Source organism: Rutilus rutilus (assembly GCF_951802725.1).
Source record: "Rutilus rutilus genome assembly, chromosome: 7".
NCBI classification, from domain to species: domain Eukaryota; kingdom Metazoa; phylum Chordata; class Actinopteri; order Cypriniformes; family Leuciscidae; genus Rutilus; species Rutilus rutilus.
The window spans coordinates 9,997,824-10,024,492 of NC_140221.1; the positions used below are offsets into that span (position 1 = coordinate 9,997,824).

The window sequence follows — 26,669 nt, forward strand, 5'->3', positions numbered from 1 at the left end:
TAATTAAATATAAATGTAAATGATGAGTTAAAACGTTGTGACACGAAAAGTAGATTTTTTTCATAATTGAGTTTTTATGCCGTAATATTTTACTTTTTATTTTTCAATAATTCTTAGTATATCATAATATCGAACTTTTATGTATGCATATATGTGTGTCATAATTATGATTTATCAAACCATGATATTTTTTACTGTGACGGAAATGGCCTATACACAACATATGTACAACAGCATTTACGTACACAGAGCGCCGCTGGTGTAGTGGTATCATGCAAGATTCCCATTCTTGCGACCCGGGTTCGATTCCCGGGCGGCGCATTAATTTTTTTCTCTGTAAATCTAAATATCTCACTGACTTTTCCTAGTCTATTACTGCTATACCATTCTAAACACTGCGCATACTGTAAATACATTTCTATTTAATGTACAGTGCGGTGGTCAGACGCATTTTCAAAGCTTGCTTTTTTTGTGCGCTTTGTAGTTCGTACGCGCATGCGCTCTTGCATTTCCGGTCCGGTTCCTCCGCCATCTTATGTCGCCTTTCCATTGTTCATAACTGGAGTCAGCCGAGGCGGCATTTCACATTTACTCTCATTATAACAGGTTTGGCGGAGAACAGAGAGGGTAACAACACTGGAAAGAGCGAGACTGGAACTCGAGATCATCTCAAATATACACAAGAGGATTTTCTCTCAGGGTTCGTTGTCTTAATTCGATCGGGAAAATATGATGGACGACGAGCAGCCCAAGACCCTGTACGTATATCGGCATTGTACGCCAACACGTTAGACAGAAAACTTCATATCAGCTCAAGTCATTCATACCATAGCGGTTTAAAAAGCACTTTCCGTTTTGTCATTTTGCTTAAGTCATTTCTAGCCCTTAACGGTCTCGAGTGTGATGCTAAGGGAAATGCAACCACAAAGCAGACGTGTACATTTTCTGTGTCCCAAACAAAAGCTCTGATTGCTGGAAGAAGAGATTCACTTTAACGTATATTTAGCGCTCAAGACTGTTAAGCACAGGACAGTCGTGTGATTTCAAAGAATTTCGTACACCATGTGCTAGTTATTGAGTTAATTTAGATAATTGCAGCAGGCCTGTTGAGGCCACAGCAGGGCCGCTCTCACACACTGCTGTCTGTGTTTGAGTGTGTGAAGTTGCCTTGTTACTTACTGAAAGCTCATTGTCGTTAGGGAATTGCTAGACAAAGAACCCGTCTAGTGTATTCATTGACGTATTTGTAAAGCTTTACTTCTATAAACGCAGCATGCTTATTCAATTGACACGTCGCCAGTGTACATACGGGATAAAAATGTACAAATTGTGCATATTTTGGTCATATCTGGCTTTTCGTCCCTCGTATCCGACAGCGCAAGAGCTTTTGTTGCAGGTCGCGCGCTGCCTGTGCGCTCGTGCGTGCTTCTGTTTTGTCATCTCTTTGTTTCAAACCTGTATACATGTTAAGCAGCTCATTGCTGGATGAGGTTTTTTAAGGTTAAGTAACGGCCCGTGGGTCCTCATGCCTACCTAATTCCTTTGTAATGTAGATTAGTTGGATCATTGTAACTCAGGTGCTTGAAGATGGCAAAGACTGCACTCATGGACCCCCCTGTAATAACTGTATACAATTATAAATTTAAATGTGTCTTCTATCCAACCCGTCACTCATTGTCATGCCCATATCCCTCTTTTTTGCAGGTATGTTGGAAACCTGTCACGGGATGTGACCGAGGCCCTTATTATGCAGCTCTTTGGTCAAATTGGCCCCTGTAAGAGCTGTAAAATGATTGTGGATGTGAGTATATAATTTGCTTACACAGCAAGTTGTGTGCTAATGCCGTCTTTCAGCATTTAGATAAATGCATCTTTTTTAATATATATATATTTAGCATTGATATTTTTTATTTCTTGCACCAGTAACTTGTTTTTCTTGTTTTTCATAAGCATCTCGATACTAGTAGAGGCGTGAATCCTCACTTGCCTCATGATTCGGTTATGATTCCAAGGGTAATGATTTAATTCTAAAACTATTCTCTATGCATCGCTATGCATCTTTTCCTTCAATTTATTTATAATAATCACTATATTAATAACTACAATATAGTCTTTTTTGTTATGTTATCTTTGTTATTAAAAATTAGAACAAAGATGCAAATAACAAAGTATATACAATATAAGAAAAACATGGATTGACCAGCACTTTAAATTTTTCATTTTTATATCTATTTAACACAAGTTAAATAGTAAGAAATATAGAAATTGAATTTTCAGATTTATAAATCACTGTAGTTTTTAGTGTTAATTACAAATAAATGGATTATTATTAAAGCTACAAAAGTTATTCAGTCAAGATCAGAGAGTGATTCCATCTTTTATTTTGTTTGATTAACATTAATGACAGACAGCAGCAGGTTTATTAAATTAAGACCTAATGCATGGATCTAGGACTGCTTGCATTCACTTAAGACGTAACCGACTGTTAAGTGAATACTCGCCAAGACAGATGTTTTGAAATAATTCTGTGTAGCTCACCATTCAAGCACAAGCATCTGAATGCTTTATAAAAAATATTATATTACACAACTCATACGTGTGTGTGTATATATATATATATATATATATATATATATAGCGCATCTTTAGCTGACAGCACTATATATATATATATATGTGTGTGTGCTTTCAGTCAATTAAAATGTTATATATATATATATACACACACACACACTCACATTACAAGGTTTCTTGCAGCAATTACTTAACCAGTAGAAAAGTCAAGGGGCTTTTATCTGATACTTGTTTTTTTAAAGACAAAATGTGCCATACAAATTTTCAAGGCTTTCATTAAATAAGTTAATGTAGTCTAATCGCACTAATTTCCCTTCAGACGGCAGGTAACGATCCATACTGCTTTGTGGAGTTCTTCGAGCATAGGCACGCAGCGGCCTCACTTGCAGCCATGAATGGGCGTAAAATAATGGGTAAGGTAAGCTATCGTATCTACAGGGTGAGTTGGGCTGGGACGGGAGGGTGGAACAGTTCAGATCTTCTGCAAACTTTATGTGAAGTAGAATGCCTGTATGCTGGATGTGCAATGTGCACTGAGAGAGAGATTTTGACATTTTTCATGTTGACCAGAGGTTTTTCACTTTTTTTTTAAATGTTTCAGGCCATATAAATCTCATTATAGTTTACTCAGATTTGCCAAAATAGTGATTAGAGACAATGCTACATCATTCATGAAAAGATTCAGCTCTGTGGCCTGACCTTGTTGACCCATGCTTTTGTATGTTCATTGTTCGATGAATCGCTTCCTTGAAATGTGAATTTTATGCTTAAGCACAGGCAAGAAATCCAGTGAAATTGACTGACTTAACGCACCAGCCCACTTCTTTTTTTTTTTATTGTACGCAAGACACATTCTTATAGTCATATCACCTGTATAGCTTTTTAATTTTATGCTTCAAGATGTTTTCATATACACTACCATTCAAAAGTTTGGGGTTGGTAAGACTTTGATGTTTTTTACTGAAAACATCTTATGCTTACCAATTCTGCTTTTGTTAAAAAAAAAAAACTAAAAACAGTAATTTTTATTTTATATATGTAATTTGTATTTTTGTAATTCAGTTTTTGCCACGATGATAGCCACTGAAGTTGACATGGCATTAAATAAAACTATACTGAAACATTTTAAAAATGTAATTTATTTCTGTTATGGCAAAGCTGAATTTTCAGCATTGTTACTCCAGTTTTCAGTGTCACATGATCCTTCAGAAATCATTCCTAAATACCGATTCAATATTTTTGTGGTATCCATCAATTTTTTTCAGTATTCTTTGAATAGAAAGTTCCAAAGAGAAATTTATTTTAGTTTAATTTTTTTGGTGTCACTTTTAATGCATCCTTGCTGAATAAAGTATTAATTTCTTCCAAAAAAGTTATTGACTCCAAACTTTCGACCAGTAGTGTGTATTCGATATTATTCTTTCAAATATCTAGAATATGAATCCACAAGTCTATTTCCAATAGATTATACATTAGAGGCAGATTAAGCGTCTTATGCCTATTCAGTACAAAATATTTTATCCTCAACAGGTAATGAAGGACCATTTGAGGAGTAATACAAGTTGGTAATTTCACTTGTTTTGTAAGTCCCTTGTTATTTGGACCTTTTTACTACCAAGATTGTTTTGCTTGTTCAAATAAGTTCTCACTAGGACAGCTAAGTGTGAATTGAGTATCGTCAGGTCTCCCTCCTCTCTGCTGTACATTCAAACATCCATTTTGTTAAGGAGAGTGATTTATTGTCAGATAAGTAGAGAGCAGCGACTTGAACATGTCTTTATCATTTCTAACATTTCTTTCAATCTTTTCCTCCCTATACCCTTCTCCTAGGAGGTAAAGGTGAACTGGGCTACATCACCAAGCAGCCAGAAAAAAGACACAAGCAGTGAGTTGCTTTTCATGTTCCTCAATGCCTAATGAAGGCCAGATATCATCTGATTAATAGGCTGTCACTAATTTATACCCACTGAATGTCTGAATTATTAGAAATTAATTCTTCAATCCAAGTAACTCTTGTCTGGTGCTTTTTAGATCACTTCCACGTCTTTGTTGGAGACCTCAGTCCAGAAATCACCACTGATGATATCAGAGCTGCCTTTGCACCCTTTGGGAGGATATCGTAAGTGACACGATGCATTTTAAATAAAGAAAATCCCATTTTCCACACCCCAGTGGTGAATTCAACTACTTTGAGTCATTGAGTCTGTTTAAACGACCTTACACAATACTGGCTTTAGTGTACAATTATGCAAATGCCTTTGACTGTTTTGCCTTTTTATATATATATATATATATGTGTATGTATGGATCATATGTGATCATATACGGATAATGCAAAGACGGTCAACGTCTACATTTTTGTCCATTACCCCAGTTTCGGTTTGGTTTTATAACTCAGTTTTTTATTAAATAAGCAGATATCTGATTATTTGCTTTGTTAAATAGTGTAGGATTTAAACTCATAGAAATGGTTTTCTGGCACTGTCAGTTTTTTCTTTTTGTCTTATTAACACTTGTTTTATTTAGTAACAAGCGTTTTTTCGATAGCCAGCGGTGTTTTGTTTTGCACATCATAACATTTAAAGACTTTACCCTCAGTGATGTTTAAATCTCAAGTATTTCGTTGTAATTCTTTATAATTTAAATGGTCTCTCTTTTCTCAAAACGTTACACTTTTGCTCTTTTTTTTCTCAGAGATGCACGTGTAGTGAAAGACATGGCGACGGGGAAGTCAAAAGGCTATGGTTTTGTTTCATTCTTCAACAAATGGGTGAGTCACAATTCCAACATCAGGAAATGCAGGTTTTTAACTTAGCAGAACCAGGGTGTGTGATATCCCGGAAGCTTTTGCAATGCTGATGTTTTTGCACTGGTTTACAGGATGCAGAGAATGCCATTCAGCAGATGGGAGGTCAGTGGTTGGGCGGCAGGCAGATCAGGACTAACTGGGCTACAAGAAAACCCCCAGCGCCTAAAGCCACCTATGAAAGTGAGTATTCATATGCATTTGCCAGATATCTCCACTAATACTGATGAGGAGAAAACTAGCTGCCATCATGAAATCCCTACCTAACTCATGCTAAAATGTTAGTTCTGCCAAACAGGAAAATTGTCATTTACTTTAACCTTTGTTCCATTCCAAACATGTATGAACATCTAGATTGCTTTTTTTCATTATGGTCGCTTGGGCCGCTGAGCTCCAAGAATGAGACGAGCAGCATTAAAGTAGTCCGCAGGACTTTATTGCATTATATTAGATGTTTTCACACAAAGCTTTTGTTTAATTCAAGTCATCCACAAAGTCAAAGCTCATTCAGTTGTATTATGGCATGTCAAAACATGTCACTCCATGTTTGACGTTAATGATGGGACGTGCAAGAACGTGTTTGCCATTACGTCGATCCTGTTGCAGTGGTTTGATACAAGGGTATTATATAGATGAACCGTATCTTTGTTTTTAAGGGTGTGTGAACTTAAAGTACAGAGACCTGTAAAGGTTAATCAGTATTTCTCTAATCAAATTCACAGCAAACACAAAGCACTTGTCGTTCGATGAGGTAGTGAACCAGTCCAGCCCCAGCAACTGCACAGTTTATTGTGGTGGAGTCACTACAGGCCTTACAGGTGAGGGTGTTTCGGACCTCTCTGTGTAACCCTTTTGAATGCAAGCTAATTCTAACGGAAAGTCATTTTTGTAATGTGCTCCTCTTCTCTTTTTGCTGTAGAACAACTCATGAGACAGACCTTTTCCCCCTTTGGCCAAATAATGGAAATTAGAGTGTTCCCAGACAAAGGCTACTCATTCGTGAGGTATGTTTGTTGTTTAAGTGAAACGTGTTGGTAACACGTCCTAAAGGCAGAGGATGATGTAACATTCTTCATCTCTGTAGGTTCAACTCTCATGAAAGTGCAGCTCATGCGATAGTGTCTGTTAATGGCACATCCTTAGAAGGTCATCTAGTGAAATGTTACTGGGGTAAAGAGACTACGGACATGGTGACCCCCATGCAGCAGGTGCAGGTACCCCAGGTGAGCATCCCCTGATTTATTCAAGAAATGTTACAGCAAAATATTAAAAGTGATAGTGGAATTCATGCTTGTGAAGTATTGTTGCCAACATAATGAGAATAAACATATGTAAATGATAGGCATGTGATTTTATGTTCTGTATTTTTCTGATCTTAAAGCAGAACAAAGTTGGTTTCGCCGCACAGCCATACGGCCAGTGGGGACAGTGGTACGGCAACGCACAACAAATTAGTCAGTATGTCCCTAACGGCTGGCAGGTACCTACTTACGGCGTGTACGGACAGGCTTGGAACCAACAGGGCTTCAAGTAAGTCTACAGATCTTCATACCTCCATTTGCAATGAAGAAGATTGCATTTGAGCAATTTCTTGATTCTGTAATCTCAAAAATAAATTGTAAAAAGCGTGAATAAAAAAAAAAATTAAGATTTACTTGCTTTTTAAGTATAAGATACAAACTAAGTCCATTATAAGCAGTGTGCTTGGTTACCTGGTAAGTGTCTATGCTCTGGACATCATATTTTCTCAAATATAGACCAGGTAATGCTAATTTTACATACAGTACACAGTGAGTATGACCGTGACCAACTGGAAATAGCGCAGCATAGTTTGAAATCAAGGATTTTAAATTTGTCGGTCGTGCGTGTCCAGTGATGACTGGACAAATAGAATGAGAAAGTGTTATTGCTGTAGCCTTTCAATTACTATTAATACTATTTCATATACTTTTTGTTTACTTGCTTCAAACATTTGTCAAATGATTTAAAACAACTGTTAAACAAGATAAAAAAATGATGAAATCGAGGAACAGGAGCTTTTGCTTAAGTGCTGGCGCTGTCGAGATAGAGCTCCTGCTTCTGACACTTGGTGGCCAATGCGGATTAAAAAAATGGCATTTATTGGTCAACCACTAAATGTATACATATTTTTCCATAGTAGTTCAGCTCAAATATTACGTTTTAATTGGTAGAAATTGCTCTGTGTGCTGTATCTACAATTGCTGTTTTCTTCATGGTGTTTAGGGGCATGTGAATCTGAAATCAGTGTTACCACACTACGATCAGTGTGCAAAAAGTTTGCTGTTAAGCTCCTCCAAATAAAGTGGTGTAAAATGTGTGAAGAGACTGTGGTTTCTACTCAAGTTGCCAAATCCTTACAGTATGTAGATTTAAGGTTTATAACAGCTGCGTTTGATTGCTTAAAAGGTTAGTTCGCCCCAAATCTTTTAGCCAAACACAATCGGAGTTCAATTAAAAAAAATCCTCTTCCAAACTTTATAATGGGAGTGAATGGGACCTTAGATTTTGAGGCCGCCGATTCCGGAAGGCATTGATTATAGTTTATGAAGTTATAAATATGGAAATTTTTCTTACAAAAATACATCACTTCGCTTCAGAAGGCCTTTATTAAAATGTAAATTTAGGGTACCATTCACCTTAGGGTACCATTCATTTTTTTTTTTTAAATGACTCCAAATGTGTTTGGCTGAAAGAAGAAATTCAGATACACATAGGATGACTTGAGGGTGAGTAACTTATGGGATAATTAAACATTTTGGGTAAACTAACCCTTTAAGTTTGAAGTTCTCTTATACTTCTAACGAATGGAGATCACATTTAGGTTTATACAGAGCCGTTTCTGTTTGGTTATTACAACTAAAATGTTTTTTAGCATTTCAATTTAATTAATTTGGACCCCCCTCCCCCATGCAGTTCTTAAACTTTTGGAATCAAAATAAATTGTGGTTAATTTTAATATCAATACTCCCAGTTTAATAAAGTCAGAAGACATGCAGCATTGTCAATTACAGCAGAAATACCACAAATTATCTTTGAATGTCGTGTTGGAAACCGTAGGGCCTTCGAGTCAAAAAGGTTGAACCAATTGTTGTCTAAAGCAGGGCTTTTTAACTCCCAAATATGATCAATATGAGGGGCCACCAGCCTAGAATGAAAATGTTTCTGGTATAAAAACCCAATATATACAATATATATAATTGCTCTCTTCTCTTCCACCAACTATCAGCTACTTTGTCTTGTAGTCACTTACAGGCTGGCGCTGGGTGGACTGGTGTGAGTGCCGTGAGTAACGGAGGCGTGGTGGAGCCTGCGCAGGGAGTCAATGGAACCGTGCTAGCCAACCAGTCCAGCATGGGCACTGCAGGATACCACACACACTGATGGGGCGATGAACATCTCTAGCACTCTACTGCGGCCGCAGCAGGGATCTACACACCACCCCCATCCCATTCTCAAACACCTGTCAAGATGCCTGGCATGGGGAGGGGGTGTGCCATTTTTTCCCCCCTGATCCTCCCCACCCTCCACTTGTAATTTTCCTTGAGTTTGAGACTTTGAGGCAGATCTTGCTCATCATTGCGGGGTCTCGAGTTGCCCTACACTGGGATTAAACCACACACCCTGATACACAAGCATATTCAGACACATTAACACACACCCACATAAATCCACAAGTCTTCGGCCTGGTGTCCGACTGACTTATTCGGAGAGGACTATGCCATTTTTAACTCAAAGTACTATAAATGAATAAAATCAACAATAACTGCAACTTTTCCATTTTGCTTTTTTTGGGGGGGTTGTTTAGAGCGATTTCAGCTGCTGATTTTGTAATATATGAAGCTTTGCCTTTTCTTTTTTTTTGGACTTGCCATTTTAAAAGCAAAATAGTTTTGTTGAGAGGAGCGACGACACCAACGAATCGTGTGAAATGTCAACTTTTTTTTTGTTTGTTTATAAAATGAATAAAATGGATGTCAACTGTTGTATTTTTTTAATTAGACATTCAATTTCTCAAACTAAACCAATTGCAGGGATGACTGCCACATTTTTTTCCTTGAAGGCAGATGAATATTGCACAATATTAATACGTTTTCACAAAAATTTGATGTTACGCAAATTTTAGGTATTTTAAATTGTTTTGCATTCCACTTTTTTTGAGGGCTTACAAGTACAGTATACCATTCTGTATGTAAATAACCAAACTGTGTTTAACTGTTGGGACGCTATATAAAGATAATTCAGATGTTGATAATGGATGCTTGCTTGCTTGCTTTTTTTTTGTAGGTGGGATGGAGGGCGGGAGGATAGGTGGGAGGGGAATGGGCTTGGGCTTCATTGCAACTATTTGGCATTAGTGGCGCTGTTAAATGCTGGTCCATACGGTTTAAGGATTCTTCCAGAGAACTCTTGGAGAAGAAGTTGCTGACTCGCGCTGCAACAGACATTTTGTTAGAATTGCGATTAATTCTGTATATAAAATCGAAACGTTGAATTTTTTTTTTTAAATGAAGTATTTAGTATCAAGACGAGAAACCTGAATGGATCAGAATTTTGCACTGTTGCCCATTGGAGTTTTAATACACGAGACCAATTGTGTTGCCTTATTTGAGTTGATTTCATTTGAAGAAACTGATGATCATTAAACATAGGCAGTGCCTACGAATAAATCGAGACCTTGTGTTTTGAGGATTTTTTTTTAAAATAATGTTCATCTTACAATTATGTATTCTTGCTTTGTCCCATTAAAATGCAGATGCAAACAAACATTTCTGCCTGCCCTGTTGTCTTTGAGCTGGATTGTCTTTCACTACCTTGTTCAGACACTAGGGTTACTAGTTTAGGCAAAATGATTGGTTGTGGTGGAAATTAGTTAATTTGCTTAAATATTGATAAATCATTACCACACAAGAAATACAGTTTGTCGCTATTTTTAACCTATTTTATTAAAAATGTAGTAATGTACGAGATATGTTGGTAACACTTTACAGTAAGGTTAATTAGTTAACATTAGTGAGCAGGAACTAATAATGAACTGCACGTATATTACAGCATTTATTCATCTTTGTTAATGTTAATTTCAACATTTACTAATACTTTATTAAAATCTTGTAAACATTAGTTAATGCTCTGTGAACTAACATGAACAAACAATGAACAGCTGTATTTTTATTAAGTAACGTTAACAAAGATTAACAAATACAGTAACAAATGTATTGCTCATTGTTAGTTAATACATGAACTAATGTTAACTAATAAACCTTAATGTGAAGTGTTACCGATTTGTTTAATATGGAATATCTAGGATGAAGGTAAAAGAAAATTTGTTTATAATTGTATCTGAAGTAGCAAAAATAAAGGAATTGTAAAAAGTTTAATTATATTCAAAAAGTAAAAAAAAAAACATGATTATTTTACATAACTACTTTTTATCTTAAAATGCAGAAAGAAAATAAACGAGTCCGCGAAACTAAAATAATTATATTTCCAAAATGTTAATGAGTTTAGAGTTGCTACTGGCTTCAGTTCCCAGTATGCATTTGATTGGTCACCCTATGGCCAATCGGAAAGCTCGTTACAGCCGCAGCAGAGCGTCTGTATGTAAGGAGGAATGGCGACGGTTGCTGAGTCTCTGAAGTGAAATCCTCCGTGGGATCTGACCACTGAGCGTCTGGAAAGCGCCCCTGTAGAGGTTGGCCTGTCTCCCATCATCATTTACTTCATTGCATTCATTCACTGTCACACAGCTAAGGTTAAACTCGATGTCATTTCAATGCTTTGTCAATCTATACTGTGTAATTGCAGGAACATGTCTGACATTTTCATGCGATTTGTGCAAAGAATTTGTGGAAGAATTTGAAGAAACATTTTAATGTTTTTTTTTGTATTTATTATTTAAATTTACTTTATGAAGCGTGTAAATCATTGTTTTACTAAGACCTATGATGAGGGTTATGGTCGATCATTTAATCAGTTTTAATCATTTTAATTGATCCTCATTCATCATACTTAAAGAGTTATTGTCTTAGATTAGCCAAATACAGTACCATGGTACCACAGTACCACCGTGGCAATACAGTATGTTTTTATTTATTTTTTATTTTATGTGATATGCCAAGATTGCCAACAGGGTTTTTTGAACATGTAGCCTTCTGTGGTATTCTTTGAAGTAGCATGCACATACCATGGCATTTTAATATTAGACATTCAGTGTCATGGCAACTTGATACTATCATAGTACCAGGAGCATTTTTAGCCTTTCATCAGTACTGTTGCACACCCAACCCCGCCCCGCCCCATATAAAAAGCCCTGCCCCCATATAAAAAAATACTGTTATGTAAATTATGTGAATTGTCTTTACTTACAGTATAAGTCATTCACAAGTTGCATGCGAATGAAGTGCTGCTTCATTGCTGACAAATTATAGAAGACAAAATTTAGCAAATTTTGTTTCCAACAATAGATTGGAGGTAAACATTCACCTTATTCAGCGCTCTTTTTGTTTACTGTCTTTTAAAGTATCCTGTTGCTTTTTAGAGGTGAAAAACCACTTCAAACGATTTAGTGTTGTGTGTGAATTGTTTGAATTAATCAATCTGAATCATGAACAATGTCAGAGCTTTTTGCAAACATTTACATTGAATATGGTAATCTCCACCCTCAGACAAGGATTTTTCAGTAATATTTTACTGGGACAGCGATTCACTGGGGTTTGTGCTCCTGTAAAAAGGGTCTAATGATTCCACTGCACTGTACCGTAATAGCACTACAGTTCTTAAACAGTATTTTGCTTTAGGGCTCCCGCCTAGTTCATGAAAAATAAAATTGTTCTCTGTATCACTCTCGATTTCAGTGTGTGTGATAACAATGGATGGTCCTCTGGTAAATTCTGGAATGCCGCTGGCGACACAAACGGTGGTTTCTCCTGTCGCTCAAACCTCCAGTAACTTAAGCGGGAAACTTCGGGACAAACGGAAGACTCCTGCGTTCTTGTCCAACTTGGGCAAGGCTACCTTAAGAGGCATCCGCAAGTGCCCTCAGTGTGGTATTTACAACGGCACTCGCGGTCTCAGCTGCAAGAACAAGGCCTGTGGAACAATCTTCAGGGATGGGGACCATGAGACGGGACGTTTGAAGAAAGGGGTGTCTGAAGTGGTTCGAGTTGTGACGGACAGCGAAGGTGGTAGAGCTGGAGGGCCGCAGGTATTCTCTGTGCGTCAGCGGGGACGTGGCTCAGAACAGCGGGGCTTTGTTGAGTTAGTCCTCACGGATACAGCTATTACTACTGCAGATGGAACCTTGCTGACACGTGTCAACCTCGGTCGCTGTTACATGCCCTCTTGCCAGCAGAACGAAAGCGAGTCGACAGTTGAAGGAACCAATCAGCAAACATCCAAAAGTCCCTGTACCCATGTGAAGCAAGCAATGGAGTGTCAGACCCAAGCAACTCCTCTGCCACTCAAGAGCTCTGTGCTGGAGGCCCTGGTGGCCACTTCCCAGGCCAAGGAAGAGTTGTGGAGGCTGGCTACAGAGACACCGGGACCCTTAGTGCAGAGGGTCTCCAAAGGTACCCTAATAGTGAAGTGCCAGCCAGGTGAAGCCCACCCTCTGGGACTGCTGCATTTGACGGTAGGCTTATCTAGTGTTAAAGAGAAGACTGAGGGTACTGCTCCCTTTCGCTGTGCATGCTACGCACCCAATGGCAAGGGGGATTTGGGGGCAAGGAGTGGGGGTCATTCTAATATCAAAGAACGAGAAAATTCCCATGAGCACAGCTTACCTGAACATTGCCTGCACTTCTATGCCTGCGTTTGTGCCTTCACGAGTGATGAGAAGCTTGCCACTGAGTTTTCAGCTTTCCTCAACTACAACATGAATGGTAAGTCAACCATTTAGCTCAGGGGTCTCCAATCCTGCAAGAGTATTACTAGATATAGTATTTAGTAGATTTAGGCAGTAGTAGATCTAGTATTACTAGATTTCTAGTAATTCTAAGGGTACGTTTACACAACAACAATGTACTAAAAACTTTTTGTGTACAGATGACAACGTTGTCAAAACGATCCCTGTTCACACGTATATATGCCAGGCCAGTAGTTGGCGAGGTGACTTTGTAAAAAAAACAACAACTATATGCCTATAGACTGAACACATAATGCGCATGCATGCGCGTGACGTCACTGTTTTCACAAATGTGCATTTTTGTAGTTAAAGTGCCCCTATTATGCTATTTTAAAGTTTCTTAATGTTGTTTTGGAGTCTCCTATAACAGGTTTACATGCATCAAAGGTAAAAAAAACACTTTAATTTCCTCATAATATACATTTGCACATCACCACATTTTTCAATGATTCTCAAATGAATCAATCTCTCTAAATCCCTCCTTTCCCGTGAGCTACTCTGCTCTGATTGGCCAGACAGCTCAGTCTGTTGCGATTGCGTGTCCTGAGGCTTCCTACACCTTAAAATAAACACAGTAACGAACAATGACGTTGATTTTACCATATCAATGCGAGCGCGAGTCCGATGATGAAACACTGGAAGAACTAGTTATTCAACCAGAACCTCCATCGCAAGGACGACTCGAGCAGGACTCAATGTTTCTCAGTGATACACTACTCAGTTTGAGGTACATTATGAGATGTTGCAACTGTAATTCCTCACCATCAGCATTAACAAGTGCATGTCCATCAACAAACCGATTATTTTAATTTATTTACTGAGTATTTTTGTAATATATTGCGGTGAACACGTGGAAACTGTATACATGTATACATTAGCCGAGCTCTAGCGTGAATGACTGATGTAACAAAAACGTTTGTAAAACAAATCTTGCTCCATGCTTAATCTTTCCTCAAAGTAGTGAGAGTGACAGACAATCTGCATTAATATACACAGTTATAGGTAATAGTGGTCCACAAACTGATTAGCAGAAGTATTTAAGTAAGACAGTGATAACGTCAGATAGCAGGAGACCTACACAATATAAAACTCAAAACTAAGTATTTTGAACACCATCTTTCGAGAGCAAGCGTTTTGCGAATCCTGCATTGAACTCCGAGATTTGAGAAGCAGTCGTTAGTGAAATAAAGGGAACACAGCAAAAGTTTAGGATTATATTGCTGTGATATCATGGTAAAGATGAATTTTAACCACTGATTCTTCACATGCTCGTCCTTGGGCAGTGAAAAAAAAAAAAAACTGCCTTTACCTTCACATTGTAGAGCACAGCGTCTTCTTGACATGATGCTATCCAGTATCCACAGGAATCAGCTGCCAGTTTGAGGTTCAAGTTTCCCCTGGTGTCTGAGCGCGCAATAAGTGGGCGGGCAATATGCTAATGTTTCGTCTTGACATCACAACGAAACGGCTTATGACTCGTTTGGAAACCAATTCATTTCATTGACTCTTACTTTTGAAAAACAATAACTTTATACACGGTGCACTTTCAGATTTAAAACTTTGCAGGATGTTTTCATTCACTTAGAGCTATGTTACACACTACATGAAAGGTCATTTTCAAAAATCCATAATTATTTAACACAGAGTTAATAATGGTATCAATTTCAAAAACTTGCACTTTGAAACCCATTTTCAAAAGTTCACATTTTCTGGCCCACGAAATGCAGTAGTCTTGTAAACATCAAAACTTTTGAACGTCCAAAACACATAAAATGGTTTCTGTTTTTAGTTGAAAGCAGGGTCGTGTAAACAGCCCCTAAGACCGTTGGGTGCATCTCAGTGGCCGGAGTACTAGGAAACTGATCAGGGAGTCGGCCATTTCAAGAGCTGTTTAAATAGCAATATCCTTATAATGCTCTGGAACTTTCACTCCCCAAAAAATCCCACAATGCACTTACTGGGAAATACATCACATTTTCTGAAGCACAAGCATGCAACTAATTGCACAAGCCACCTCAGTTTGGGGTCTAGAAAGTAGCATTGTAATATATGCTTATAATATGAAGCTTTACTTGTAAATATAAAGAGAGATTTCTATAGCTCTGACTGGTTTTAAATTGTAATTTCTGCCTCCCCTGAAATGAGGCATAACATTGACATTACCTGAGCAGTTGAGTTAAAGTCCCCTGGCCTGTAGTCAATCATTTTATCCCTTAAAACTAATTTTTGATCACCATGTCTTAAAATAGCTTTAATCTAACTACACCCTTGCTTCATTTAGAATACATGGTTCTATGAATATGCAAATTAGCCCGCCTCCACTCACTCGTTGACATGATTGATTACAAGGTAGTTTGTGACGTCAGAAACACCAGCGATTTTAAACCGTGTTTTTGAGACTGTGTTTGGTTCACTGCAGTTTTAAGGAGAAAACACTGCAATACTGTTGAATTTGCACTTGGTTTGTCTTAAAGCATATTTAAAAACACCTCATATACATATACATATAAACAACATTAAAACCTTGATTTTCACCACAGGGGGACTTTAAATATGCTAGAATACCCAGCTCTTACTTAATGCTTTTTAACTGAATATACGAAACAAACTGTTTGCTGAAATAATAATATTAACAACAACAACAAAATAAGAACGCTCGGTTTATGCGTCAATTAGATGTGCATGAAAATTGCATTAGTTTCTATAAGCACTTTTTACTTCAGAATCCTCATAGGTCCAATTAATTTTTATTAGGTCAAATAAAGTTATGTGTATCATTCACTAACATGATCTAACTATTGACTAGAGCATATTGATAAAACACTAACCATGGTGGACAAATATGTGAGAAGTTATTCATTACTTCATGATACCTGAATTAGAATGTAATGCATGTTACATGTGCAAATGGCAATGTAGGCCTACATACTTTTGTTGTAAAGCATTATACAACACCTCTGTCCCCCTGAAATTCCCTGATGTCACCTGAAATTGAGCCATCAGTGTCCCAATGTGTATTGAGCCAGGCAATAACCTAATTCGAGTACACAATATACTGATTCACGACCTAGGAAGCTGATTGACACGCACCTCTTGATTCAGGTGTGTTTGAGTAGGATTTGAGCTCAGCTCTGCTGGATGGATGGTGGCCCTCCAGGAGCAGGATTGGATACCCCTGATTTAGGTTGTCTGCATCTCCATCCATCCACATAAGCTCTATTCTGAAAAACATAGTGCAGTGGTTGTGGCTGCACATGTCTCTTATCTCTAACACACCTAATCATTAGATCATCAACAGTGATGTGACGTTCGGCTTCGAAGCTTGTATAAAAAAACAAACAAACAAACATCTCACAGTGAAGCACTGTACTGGGAACCCCTTGTGCAGGTTTCCAGAGTCATTCACTTTGATAAGAATAAAACATAATACGAATATTTACAAGTGTAGTTTTGTGCACATCAATTAATATTAATCCCCAGTTCACAAGCAAATTTTTTTCCCAGACTCATTTATTCATACAGTTTCATGACATGTGAAAGACATTTATTTATATAGACTACATACTTTTATTGACTTATTGCCATATACATATGGTTTTTGTAGCACAAACTGATTTTTTTAAATGAAACAATCTAAAAATGTCTGGGTCTTCTGGGACGTAAAGGCAGCTTTTCTACCTTTTGACCACAAGATGTCGTTAATGTGCACCGTGTCCCAAAGCTTTGAGTAATGTACCATTTTACGATACATTTGAGAGGAAAGCCTCACAAAGCTTCATTTTACCATCACTTATCATCAGCTCATTAGGAGAAATCTCCATGATCTGAACTGAGTGTGACAAATAAGACAGAAATACAAACTGTGCAGAGCGGTGCGGGTCGCCAGGACTGGAATTGAGAACCACTGACCTAGTGAACCTCCTTTCTGTCTAGGGCCTCTGTCCCTTGTGATTGACTTTCCTGCAGAGTTCAGCTGTAACCCTGATAAAACTCACCTGCCTGTAGCTTTCTAGTAATTCTGAAGGCCTTGATTAGCTTGTTCAGGTGTGTTTGATTAGGGTTGGAGCTAAACTGTGCAGGAAAGTGGATATCGAGGGCCAGAGTTGACCAGCGCAGCTCTATGGCAGAGTTAGCCAACACTTCTCCTGGTCCAGCACACCTAAACCAGGATTACTTGAAAAACATTCAAGTGTGTTGTAGCAGGCTTGAAACTGAATCTGCAGGAAGGTAGTCTTCCAGGGTTGGCTATCCCTGCCCTAAGGTTGCATCCTAACCTAGGTTCCAAAAGTGACAGATTTGGAAAAGCTCCATATAGTCACCTTTATTTCTGTAGTTTGTTTCGGCTGTACTGCAGATCTAGAAGAAAAAAAATGTCATAGGTCCTCTTAAGTAAGTTCAGTGATGGAAGCAACTTGTACAGTTCAGAAATAGTGCTCCTTATGTGAAGTGCACACAGGAGACATTTTTGATGTTACCATGATGCTCTGCTATCTAATTATATATACACAAATATATAGTAGATGAATAATTGGTCAGACATTTTAAAAGACTGAACTTTTTATTGATACTTCTTGGTACTGAATGAAGCATATTAATATATAAAAAATTTCCTCTTGACAATTTTTTTGCACAGAGTTTATCGCAGTCAGTTCTGGAATTGCCTTCTCCATTAAGGATACATGCAATGCTTCTTTACGTGTTGGCAAGAATTAGCTATCTTAAAAGAGTTTCTATTCCTATTCCTGCAAGCATTTGTGTGTAGCTAGGTTTGGTACAGCTCTATATATGGTGCCTGTAGTGTTTTTCTATGCATCAGAGATGACTGTCATCTGTTATTATTGTGTATGTCCAGGACTGCAGGACAGGGCAGATGCCACAGCATTCGGTATATCTCAGCAGCACATTGAGCCCTCCATCTCTCATCGTTCCAAGAGACTCAAATTTATGGAGTCGTCTATGGGTAAGTTTCTCTGACCAGCCGTCCACAGATTGTCTCGGGCCCACTGTTGCCAACTAATTTCAGTGGAAAGTCCGCTTGAAATGGCTAAATGTCATTGGATGATTAGACGATGATGCTAATTAGCATGTTAAAGGATTAGTTCACTCCAGAATTAAATTTCTTGATAATTTACTCACCCCCACGTCATCCAAGATATTCATGTCTTTCTTTCTTTAGTCGAAAAGAAATTAAGGTTTTTGAGGAAGATTTTAGGATTTTCTCCATATAGTGGACTTCAACGGATATCACTGGGTTGAAGGTCCAAATTGAAGTTTCAATGCAGCTTCAAAGGGCTCTACACGATCCCAGCCGAGGAATAAGGGTCTGAGGCGGAAGTACCGGCCTAGTGTTTACAAAGCGAACGTGCAAAGACTAAATCAAATGCCTTTACAAAATAAATAAATAAAAGGTAAAACAACGATGTCGGACAATTTTGAAGTTTGAGGAGAAAATGAGATGGACTTTTTCGCCCTACATTTTCCACCTATGCGTTACCTTTCCAACGTGATTACGTAATGCATGAAGTCGTGGACGTGCAAGACAAGCATTTGTGGTTAAAAAGTAAATATCTATATATAATTTTTTTTTTTTTTTTTAAATGACTACATAACTGGATAAGACCCTTATTCCTTGGCTGGGATCGTGTAGAGCCCTTTGAAGATGCATTGAAACCAATTTGGAAAAAAATCCTGAAATGTTTTCCTCAAAAACCTTAATTTCTTTTCGACCAAAGAAAGAAAGATATGAACATCTTGGATGACATGGGGGTGAGTAAATTATTATGAAATTTTAATTCATAAGTGAACTACTCCTTTAATGCCGTGATTGCATTGTATTTTTATTCTGCCTGGTGTTAAAGCAACACTAAGGAAATTTTTTTTTACCTTAAAATAATGTTTCCAAAATCGTATGAGTGGTTCATCAAGTCGTAACAGGGTGAAAGGCACTTCTGGATTCGCTTTGCTGGCGTATATCTGCTATAACCACACTATGCAAGTTTGCCAAACCGGGTCGCGTTTCTGTAGTTCGAATGAGGCATAAGAAAACTACCAATTTGACTTGCTTTACGTCAAGCGTTACAATAGTAATTATTTTGTTTTTCTTTGTTTCTGATGTCGCAATACATCATACTTTCATGAAATCAAGCAACATACTCTACCTTGTCTGTGGACATCGTTCATTCCAAAGCCGGCGCTAGATAAACAGCGAGCGTGCATGCGACAGTAGGCTGCGGGCGGCAAAATTATTTACGACAGCGGTAATGGACAATTCCGCTTCCAACCCCTAGGGTGACTGAAGAGGAAAAGTTCCTTAGTGTTGCTTTAACCCTTTACATCTATTTACTTCTCTCCTACTCTCTGTTCTCACATACTATATTTTAATACAGACAAATTACGAATAAAGCTGTTCTCATTTACATATTTTTCTGACAACGAATTGAGTATGAAATTCTAAAATCCTTATTTATTTTGATCTGATAAAGTCACCACAGACATAAGTTAAAGACAATGGCTGTGCTGTGATTTTGGTTATATTTACGTATAAAATGATCACTCATAGAGAAGGTTAGAAATTACAAAATATCTTTCTTAATTTTTCTCGCACACCGTGCATAACCACCATCTGAGTAACAAACCACAAGAAGGATATTCTGTTTTCAGTCAGTGATGATTAAGCCAAATATTTTCTATGGAAAATAGCTGTGGTTTGTCCAAAAAGTCGCTAGTTATGTTGCTAGGTGCTTTTAAAAAAAGGGGTGTTCAACTGGAATGGAAAAATGTGTGACATACTTGCAGCAACTTACATACATTTACATAAAATTCATCAGAATGTTTGATAAACAGACAAATAAGGAAGCAGGGGATTTTGTGAATGATGGATATTTGAATTTTGAGCTTTCTGAAATGCAAATTCTGTGTGGGGCTCATAATGAATAGCGCCTAGAGCCTCTTCTTTACCACCCACTGAAATCTGTTGTTGATGTCTAAATGCTGCTGTTATGTTCTGTGGTTACTGACCACCTCCTCTGTAATCTGTATTCCTATTTTATTCTTTGGCTTTCTGGACCTGTCACTGTTTCACACAGCTTCCTCTGTGTCCTCTGCTTCTCCTCTGGCTGTCAAAGACACTTCTGCTCCCACCCTAAACCAGCGCAAGCCCACTCACAGAAAACACTCCAGTTCTACTGGAATTAAGAACCCAGGTGCTCCAAATATCTCCTCTTACACGATTTAGCTTTTCTTTTCTTTCTGTTTCTTTTTCTAGCACTCTGGCTGTCATTGTTCTTTAGCACTGTTACAGATGTTGAGAGATTTATAATCACATTACCCCTTTAAGTTTGAAAATACAAATGACGTACACATGGCTTTCATTATCATAATTTGCAGTTTTTGATGTGTGTAATGTCGTCGGGTGAATTAAACAGGAAGCAGCCAGCCGGTGGATGAGACACATGTGTCTTTGGGTTTCCAGCAGTGGTTAGCCAGTGTTACAGAGAGGATCCATCAGACGATGCACTTCCAGTTTGATGGTAAGAAAACATTAGGGCGACTCTCACAAAGCCTGTTAAAAACCTGTTATGTCTGGGTCATATTTCACTTCAAGATTAAAAAAAAAAGAAGATAATTTGATAATCATTTTGTAGAGTAGAGTAAAAAGGTGCTTTTTGTCGAAAAGGTGCATTTCCTTCTTGCCCCAACCAAAGTGATTTGAAACACCTGTGACGTTGTAATTACAGACATTCCAGGAGAACTTGAATGCAACATATATTAGGACAATTAAGATTTCTCCTATATTTGCCGTTTTTCAATATTTGACAATATTTTTATGACAATTAAAGGAGAACTCCGGTCAATTTTAACATTGAGCTCATTTTTGTGTAAATTTGGAGTGCTGTCAATACAGAGAACAACGACAAAAATCGGTGTTGCCTACACCGTGTTATCCTCTTTTTAAAATTTGCACCCTGTTGACTTCAATGGGGCAAGTTTTAAACCTGCTTTTAGCCTCTTAACATCCTTGATGTGTCATTACAAGTGCACAGGTCATGTGAGTGATTCCTTCAGAGTGATCATGGGTGAATCTGACTGCAGTAGATGTGAAAGATATTAATAAAAATGATGTTATTTCAGCCAGCGCACATACCTGTATTTTCTTCCTGTTTTCGGTCGAAGTCCATAGTAATCGATTGTCGAGTTCACGCGCGTGATCATAGGTAACTAAACCTATGCGTGTGAACTCGACAATCGATTACTATGGACTTCGACCGAAAACAGGAAGAATTTTAAAAAGAGGATAACACGGTGTAGGCAACACCGATTTTTGTCGTTGTTCTCTGTATTGACAGCACTCCAAATTTACACAAAAATGAGCTCAATGTTAAAATTGAATGGAGTTCTCCTTTAAGCACAATAATGAGAATCATCCTACCTTTTTTTTATTTTTATTTTTTTTATGAAAAGGGCAGAACAACAAATACTACTATGATTTATAAATATATTAAAAAAAAAGTCATACAAGAATATACTAAATCTAAATGGTCATAAAATATATAAATATAAATGTTTTTCTTATGTCAATATATTGTATACTTTCGTATATGTATATGTGTATATATATATATATATATGTGTGTGTGTGTGTATGTATGTTCAGTTGCTCGTTTTCACAAATATCTAATCATCCAATCACATGGCAACAAATCAGTTTATTTAAGCATGTAGACATGGTCAAGACGATCTGTTGAAGTTCAAACCTTGCATCAGAATGGGGAAGAAAGGTGATTTAAGACGGGCTGGTCTGAGTATTTCAGAAACTGCTGATCTACTGGGATTTTCACATACAACAACATTTTTGTATCAGATTTTCAGATTAGAATGTTGAGTTAACACTGAAGTTGAAGTTTGATGTGAACAGGCAAGCCAGAGCCGTTGGTGTTCCACATCCCTCAGTCTTTCTTCAATGCCCTACAGCAGCGTTTATCATTGGGCTCAAAAAAAAGAAGACTCCCCAACTACACCACCAGTAAGTATAATATGTGTAGCCATTGATCATGTGCTAACAATCTAATTCTGATTATCAATCTTGTTATACCTTGGTTTAATATTCTGTCATTTCTGTGTTTTTAGCATTTGTGCGTGATGATGCTTTGCCTCTGGGCTCTTTCTCTAAATACACCTGGCACATTACCAACCTGATGCACGTGAAACGAATCTTTGATACACCAGAGGTGTGTACCCGTTTTCTGCATTTTCAGATCCTCACTAATGGCCATAGCATCTGTGGGCAGTCTCTAAATGAGGGCACTCTGTTTGAACAGTTACCTCTGGAACTCACTCAGAGTTTTGTGAAGAACAGTGACGGCTCCTATTCACTGTACCGCTGCCGGGAGACCCCTCCTGATCCTGGATCAGACACCAGCCACCATTCACGCACCAATAAGCCTCTGGCCATCAGACCACTGGAGCTACGCACCTTCCTCAGAGTGGGTAAGTGGATGTGTTCAGTTAGGGGCTGTTTACATGACACAGTTTTCAACTAAAAAATCTAAAACTAAAAACTTTTTATGCAGTTTGGCTGTTCATTTACACAACAGTGCCGTTTTGGGGCCCTGAAAACACAAATAAAAAAAAAATGGGTTTCAAAGTGCATGTTTTTGAAAACTGTACCATTATCGTCTCCCATGTAAACTATAAAAATGCAAATTTGTGAAAACACTGACATCATGCGCCTGCGTATTACGTGTTCAGTCTATAGACCTGTATTGTTTCTTTACAAAGTGACATCGCCAACTACTGGCCTGGCAGCATAATACAGCTTTTTTTTTGTCGTTTTCATAGATTCATGTGAACGGGGAACGTTTTGACAATGTTGTCGTCTGTACGTGAAAACACAAAGGAAAAACTTTTCAATTTTTGTACATTGTTGTCATGTAAACATACCCTTTGTATAGAATCGGATTTATGGGTTCTTGGATTGTGCCAAATCACATTCCCCTTTCAATTCACATCCCCAATGGACCCCAAAGTGATTCCATTGGCTAAAAGAACTTTCTATTTGATTCCTGATCAAACATGCTACAATATTGCTTGTTGTTGGCATGACAATGCGTCATATGCCTTATTAATTATATATCACATGACATGACCAAAGCAAAAAATGGTCAAACCATGGTAATTTTACATTTTCAAACATTTCTTCATAACTCATAGGTTAGCAAGATTTTTTTTTTTCTCTGCGTGTTCGATATCATAATACCCAATTTTCTCTTAAAATATGAGATTGATTTTCAGTTTTCAAAGCGGAAATGTTTTAGGTGCCACAACAGAAAGATTCTACATTATATTCAATACAGTATCCAGATATATTATTACACCACTTTCTGGAATACTTGACTCTGTGGAAGCCCATTTCAGCCACATAAGAAAAAAAAAAAAATCATGATTTGGTTGAAACTATGACAAGCCATAATTATAAGATAATATTTATAATTAATAATTACTATGATGTCAGATTCATAATTATTTTGTGTCTCATAATTTAATCTTTCTGTCATAATTGTTTCGTTTTAGACTATGACTTAGTATTTCATAATTTTGACTATCCCATAATTATTTCTTAAAGGATTTCACTTTTTTAACTTTAGTTAGTGTGTAATGTTGCTGTTTGAGCATTAACAACATCTGCAAAGTTACAATGCTCAAAGTTCAAAGCAAAGGGAGATATTTGCTTTTAAAGAATTAACTTTTTAAGGACTACAACAAATGGCTGGTAGGGACTACACGACATTCCTCCCGGGTTAGTGACATCACTAACCCTAAAATTTACAATTACCCCGCCCCCTGAACACGATTTATAGATTTTTAAGACAGAATATGCTAATCAATGACTAGAAGATAACTACACAAGTTACATAAATTCATCAACTAACCATTCAGAAACGTCCTGTTGCATTCTACATGTTGTCACCTCTTCTTGAGTCTCTCCATCATTGTCTGAATCCTTTTTGAACATAAAAAGCTAAAAGTTTTAGAAATGTTCAGTGCATGTCCATGTGAATGCAAGCTCTTGAAGCTCCGCCCTCTGTGCCGGGAGCAGCAGCTCATTTGCATTTAAAGGAACAGACACAAAACGGTGCGTTTTTGCTCACCCTCAAAAACTGACAATTTTTACATGCTATATAAAAATATCTGTGGGGTATTTTGACCTAAAACTTCACATACACACTCTGGGGACGTCAAAGACCTTATTTTACATCTTGTGAAAAGGTCATTATACCACCCCTTTAATTTCTACGAATTTAGATTTTTTTTTTTTTTTTTTTACTTTATGTAATGATGACTTTTTTTTTTTTTCTTTTTTTTTTTTATGATGGGTTAGCATAACACTGGCATGAAATAAGACATGAACTATCACCATTTAGTATCTGAGGAAGGCACTTGGAGGTGTTTCTACCAGGGGATAATTCGGCCTGGCTCCAGCTTTGAGATATAAGGTGGGCCAAGTGAAATTCCTGGTGGAATTCGGATACTCAGATACTGTATGGTATCCGAAAGTAGGGTGTTTTGAAAGTGCCGACTCTGAACATCACACCAGTTTTGAAATTGGTTGTTATTTGGCGTGGGGCCAGGGTGGGCCAAGCTCCTGACAGGAGCCAGGCCTGGGGATAGTTATCACTCCAAGTATTCTGCTTTACTGTATAACTAAAACGCTGTGGTATTCGTCCCTCAGGGACCTGTGCTGCTGAGCAGACGGAGCCAGTGCCCTTTGTGATCGAATGGATTCCAGACATCCTTCCGCACTCACAGGTTGGAGAACTGAGGATCAAGTTTGAGTATGGCCATCAGCTGGGTAGTAAACCGGAGAACTGCAAGAGCTCTGCTGGGACAGAGAGGACTGAACAAACAGTAGCAGATGCCATCCCACAACAGTGAAGAACCACTATAGAAGACTCAAGACCCTCGGTCATGAAATTCTCAACTTATAAGGTGCTTCTCAGAAAAATGTTCATTGTTAGAAACTGTTTAAAGTTTGCATTATAGCACCGGGCATACAAATGTAAATTATTTATATAAGTGTACAACTAAAATAATCTTGTCAACATATGTTTTGTGCCGTACAATATTAACTCATGTTCAAGATTTCCACATTCCTTAATAATGGAATTTTAGCACAACCTTTTTACAATCACACACAATCCACAATCACGTGGTTTAGATGTCCTGTACTAATGACAAGTGAAAAGTTCCTGTTTTCAGAAATCATGTAGATTTGATACCTTTTAGTATTTATATGAAAATAATAGAATTGACACAATGCTGTATTCAAACTGATGAACTAAATCAATGTAAATATATTAAAAGCCTTATACTGTTAAATGTTTTTCTGGTAATACATTATAATGCATTAACAAACATTTTTAGACACTTGATAATGTTCATGCATTAAGTTTTGTCTTAATTGTCCAGATACTTAATATAGATACACCTCACATAAGACTTCTATCAGATAGCACAGAATGACTATTATACCCATATGCCAAAAATATTTAAAGACTATTACAGTACTGGTACAGTCACAGTAAATTCCAACATCTGACCTATCTGAATATTTATGCCTGTGAATCTGTTTACTCCCTATATAAATTAGTTTGATTTATTTACAGTTGTAATCAAGATTATTCAACCCCCATTGCAAATCAAACAAAAATAATTAAAATAGCTCAACAAAGCGCATGTTTCAAGTGGTTTCCCCAAATTCAACAAAAAAAATCAACTTTTAATGACTTCTGCAGTCTCAGAATTATTAAACTCCTTCATGGTAAGCATCTTTAGTACTTTTCTGTTATGACCTACTGCAAACAAGATATATAACCAGACATCAGCTTCTGGCAGCGTTTCTGAGGAATCTTTAGCCTATTCCTCATGAGCAATGGCCTCCAGTTCAGTAATATTCTTGTGTTTGTGGGCTGCAACCACCGCCTTTAAATCCCACCAGAGATTTTCTATGGGGTTCAAGTCAGGTGACTGTGATAGCCACTGTAGAATCTTCCAGGATGACTTCTGCAACCAAGCCTTGGTGGAATTTTGAGGTATGCTTGGGATCATTGTCCTGTTGGAAGGTCCAATGTTTTATACTCAAATACCAAGCTTCAGCTTCCTCACTGACGGCATGACGTTTTCTCCTAAGATTTCCTGATACTTCAATGAATCCATATTGCCTTCCACACGCTGCAGATTTCCATTGCCTCCGAGCATCACCAAACACCACCATGATGAACTGTAGACAGAGTGTTCTTTTCAGCGTAAGCTTCATTCTTCTTCCTCCGGACATACCGCTGATCCATAGGGCCGAAAAGTTCCAGTTTTGTT

General features: G+C 37.6%; 2 protein-coding genes across 7 annotated transcripts in view; both read left to right on the plus strand.

Moving 5' to 3' along the window:
- Positions 1-493: 493 nt before the first annotated feature.
- Positions 494-10,167, plus strand: tia1 (TIA1 cytotoxic granule-associated RNA binding protein; the record flags this gene model as incomplete). Of its 5 annotated transcripts, none has more annotated exons than XM_084412834.1 (13): positions 524-758; positions 1,705-1,801; positions 1,951-2,013; positions 2,894-2,992; positions 4,405-4,459; positions 4,606-4,693; positions 5,269-5,344; positions 5,455-5,563; positions 6,103-6,198; positions 6,300-6,384; positions 6,465-6,603; positions 6,762-6,910; positions 8,644-10,167. In XM_084412834.1, exons 1-13 carry the CDS (start codon positions 730-732, stop codon positions 8,780-8,782), a joined length of 1,224 nt encoding a protein of 407 aa, XP_084268960.1. In that variant the 5' UTR covers positions 524-729. The 5 variants fall into 5 exon arrangements, with proteins under 5 accessions (XP_084268962.1, XP_084268964.1, XP_084268963.1 ...); XM_084412835.1 differs by having other exon boundaries at positions 536-758; positions 6,765-6,910; XM_084412836.1 differs by lacking the exon at positions 1,951-2,013 and having other exon boundaries at positions 494-758.
- An 819-nt stretch (positions 10,168-10,986) lies between these two features.
- Positions 10,987-26,669, plus strand: part of ppm1db (protein phosphatase, Mg2+/Mn2+ dependent, 1Db) — a 31,378-nt gene continuing 15,695 nt past the window's right edge. Inside the window, exons 1-8 of one of the 2 annotated variants that reach the window (XR_014627941.1) lie at positions 10,987-11,090; positions 12,253-13,278; positions 18,154-18,261; positions 20,726-20,830; positions 22,216-22,323; positions 22,428-22,528; positions 22,619-22,787; positions 25,030-25,286. The gene's annotated coding sequence lies outside the window, so the exon portion shown is untranslated. Of the gene's footprint in view, positions 11,091-12,252; positions 13,279-18,153; positions 18,262-20,725; positions 20,831-22,215; positions 22,324-22,427; positions 22,529-22,618; positions 22,788-25,029; positions 25,287-26,669 lie in introns of those variants that run through there. The other variant, XM_084413895.1, reaches the window with a different exon arrangement.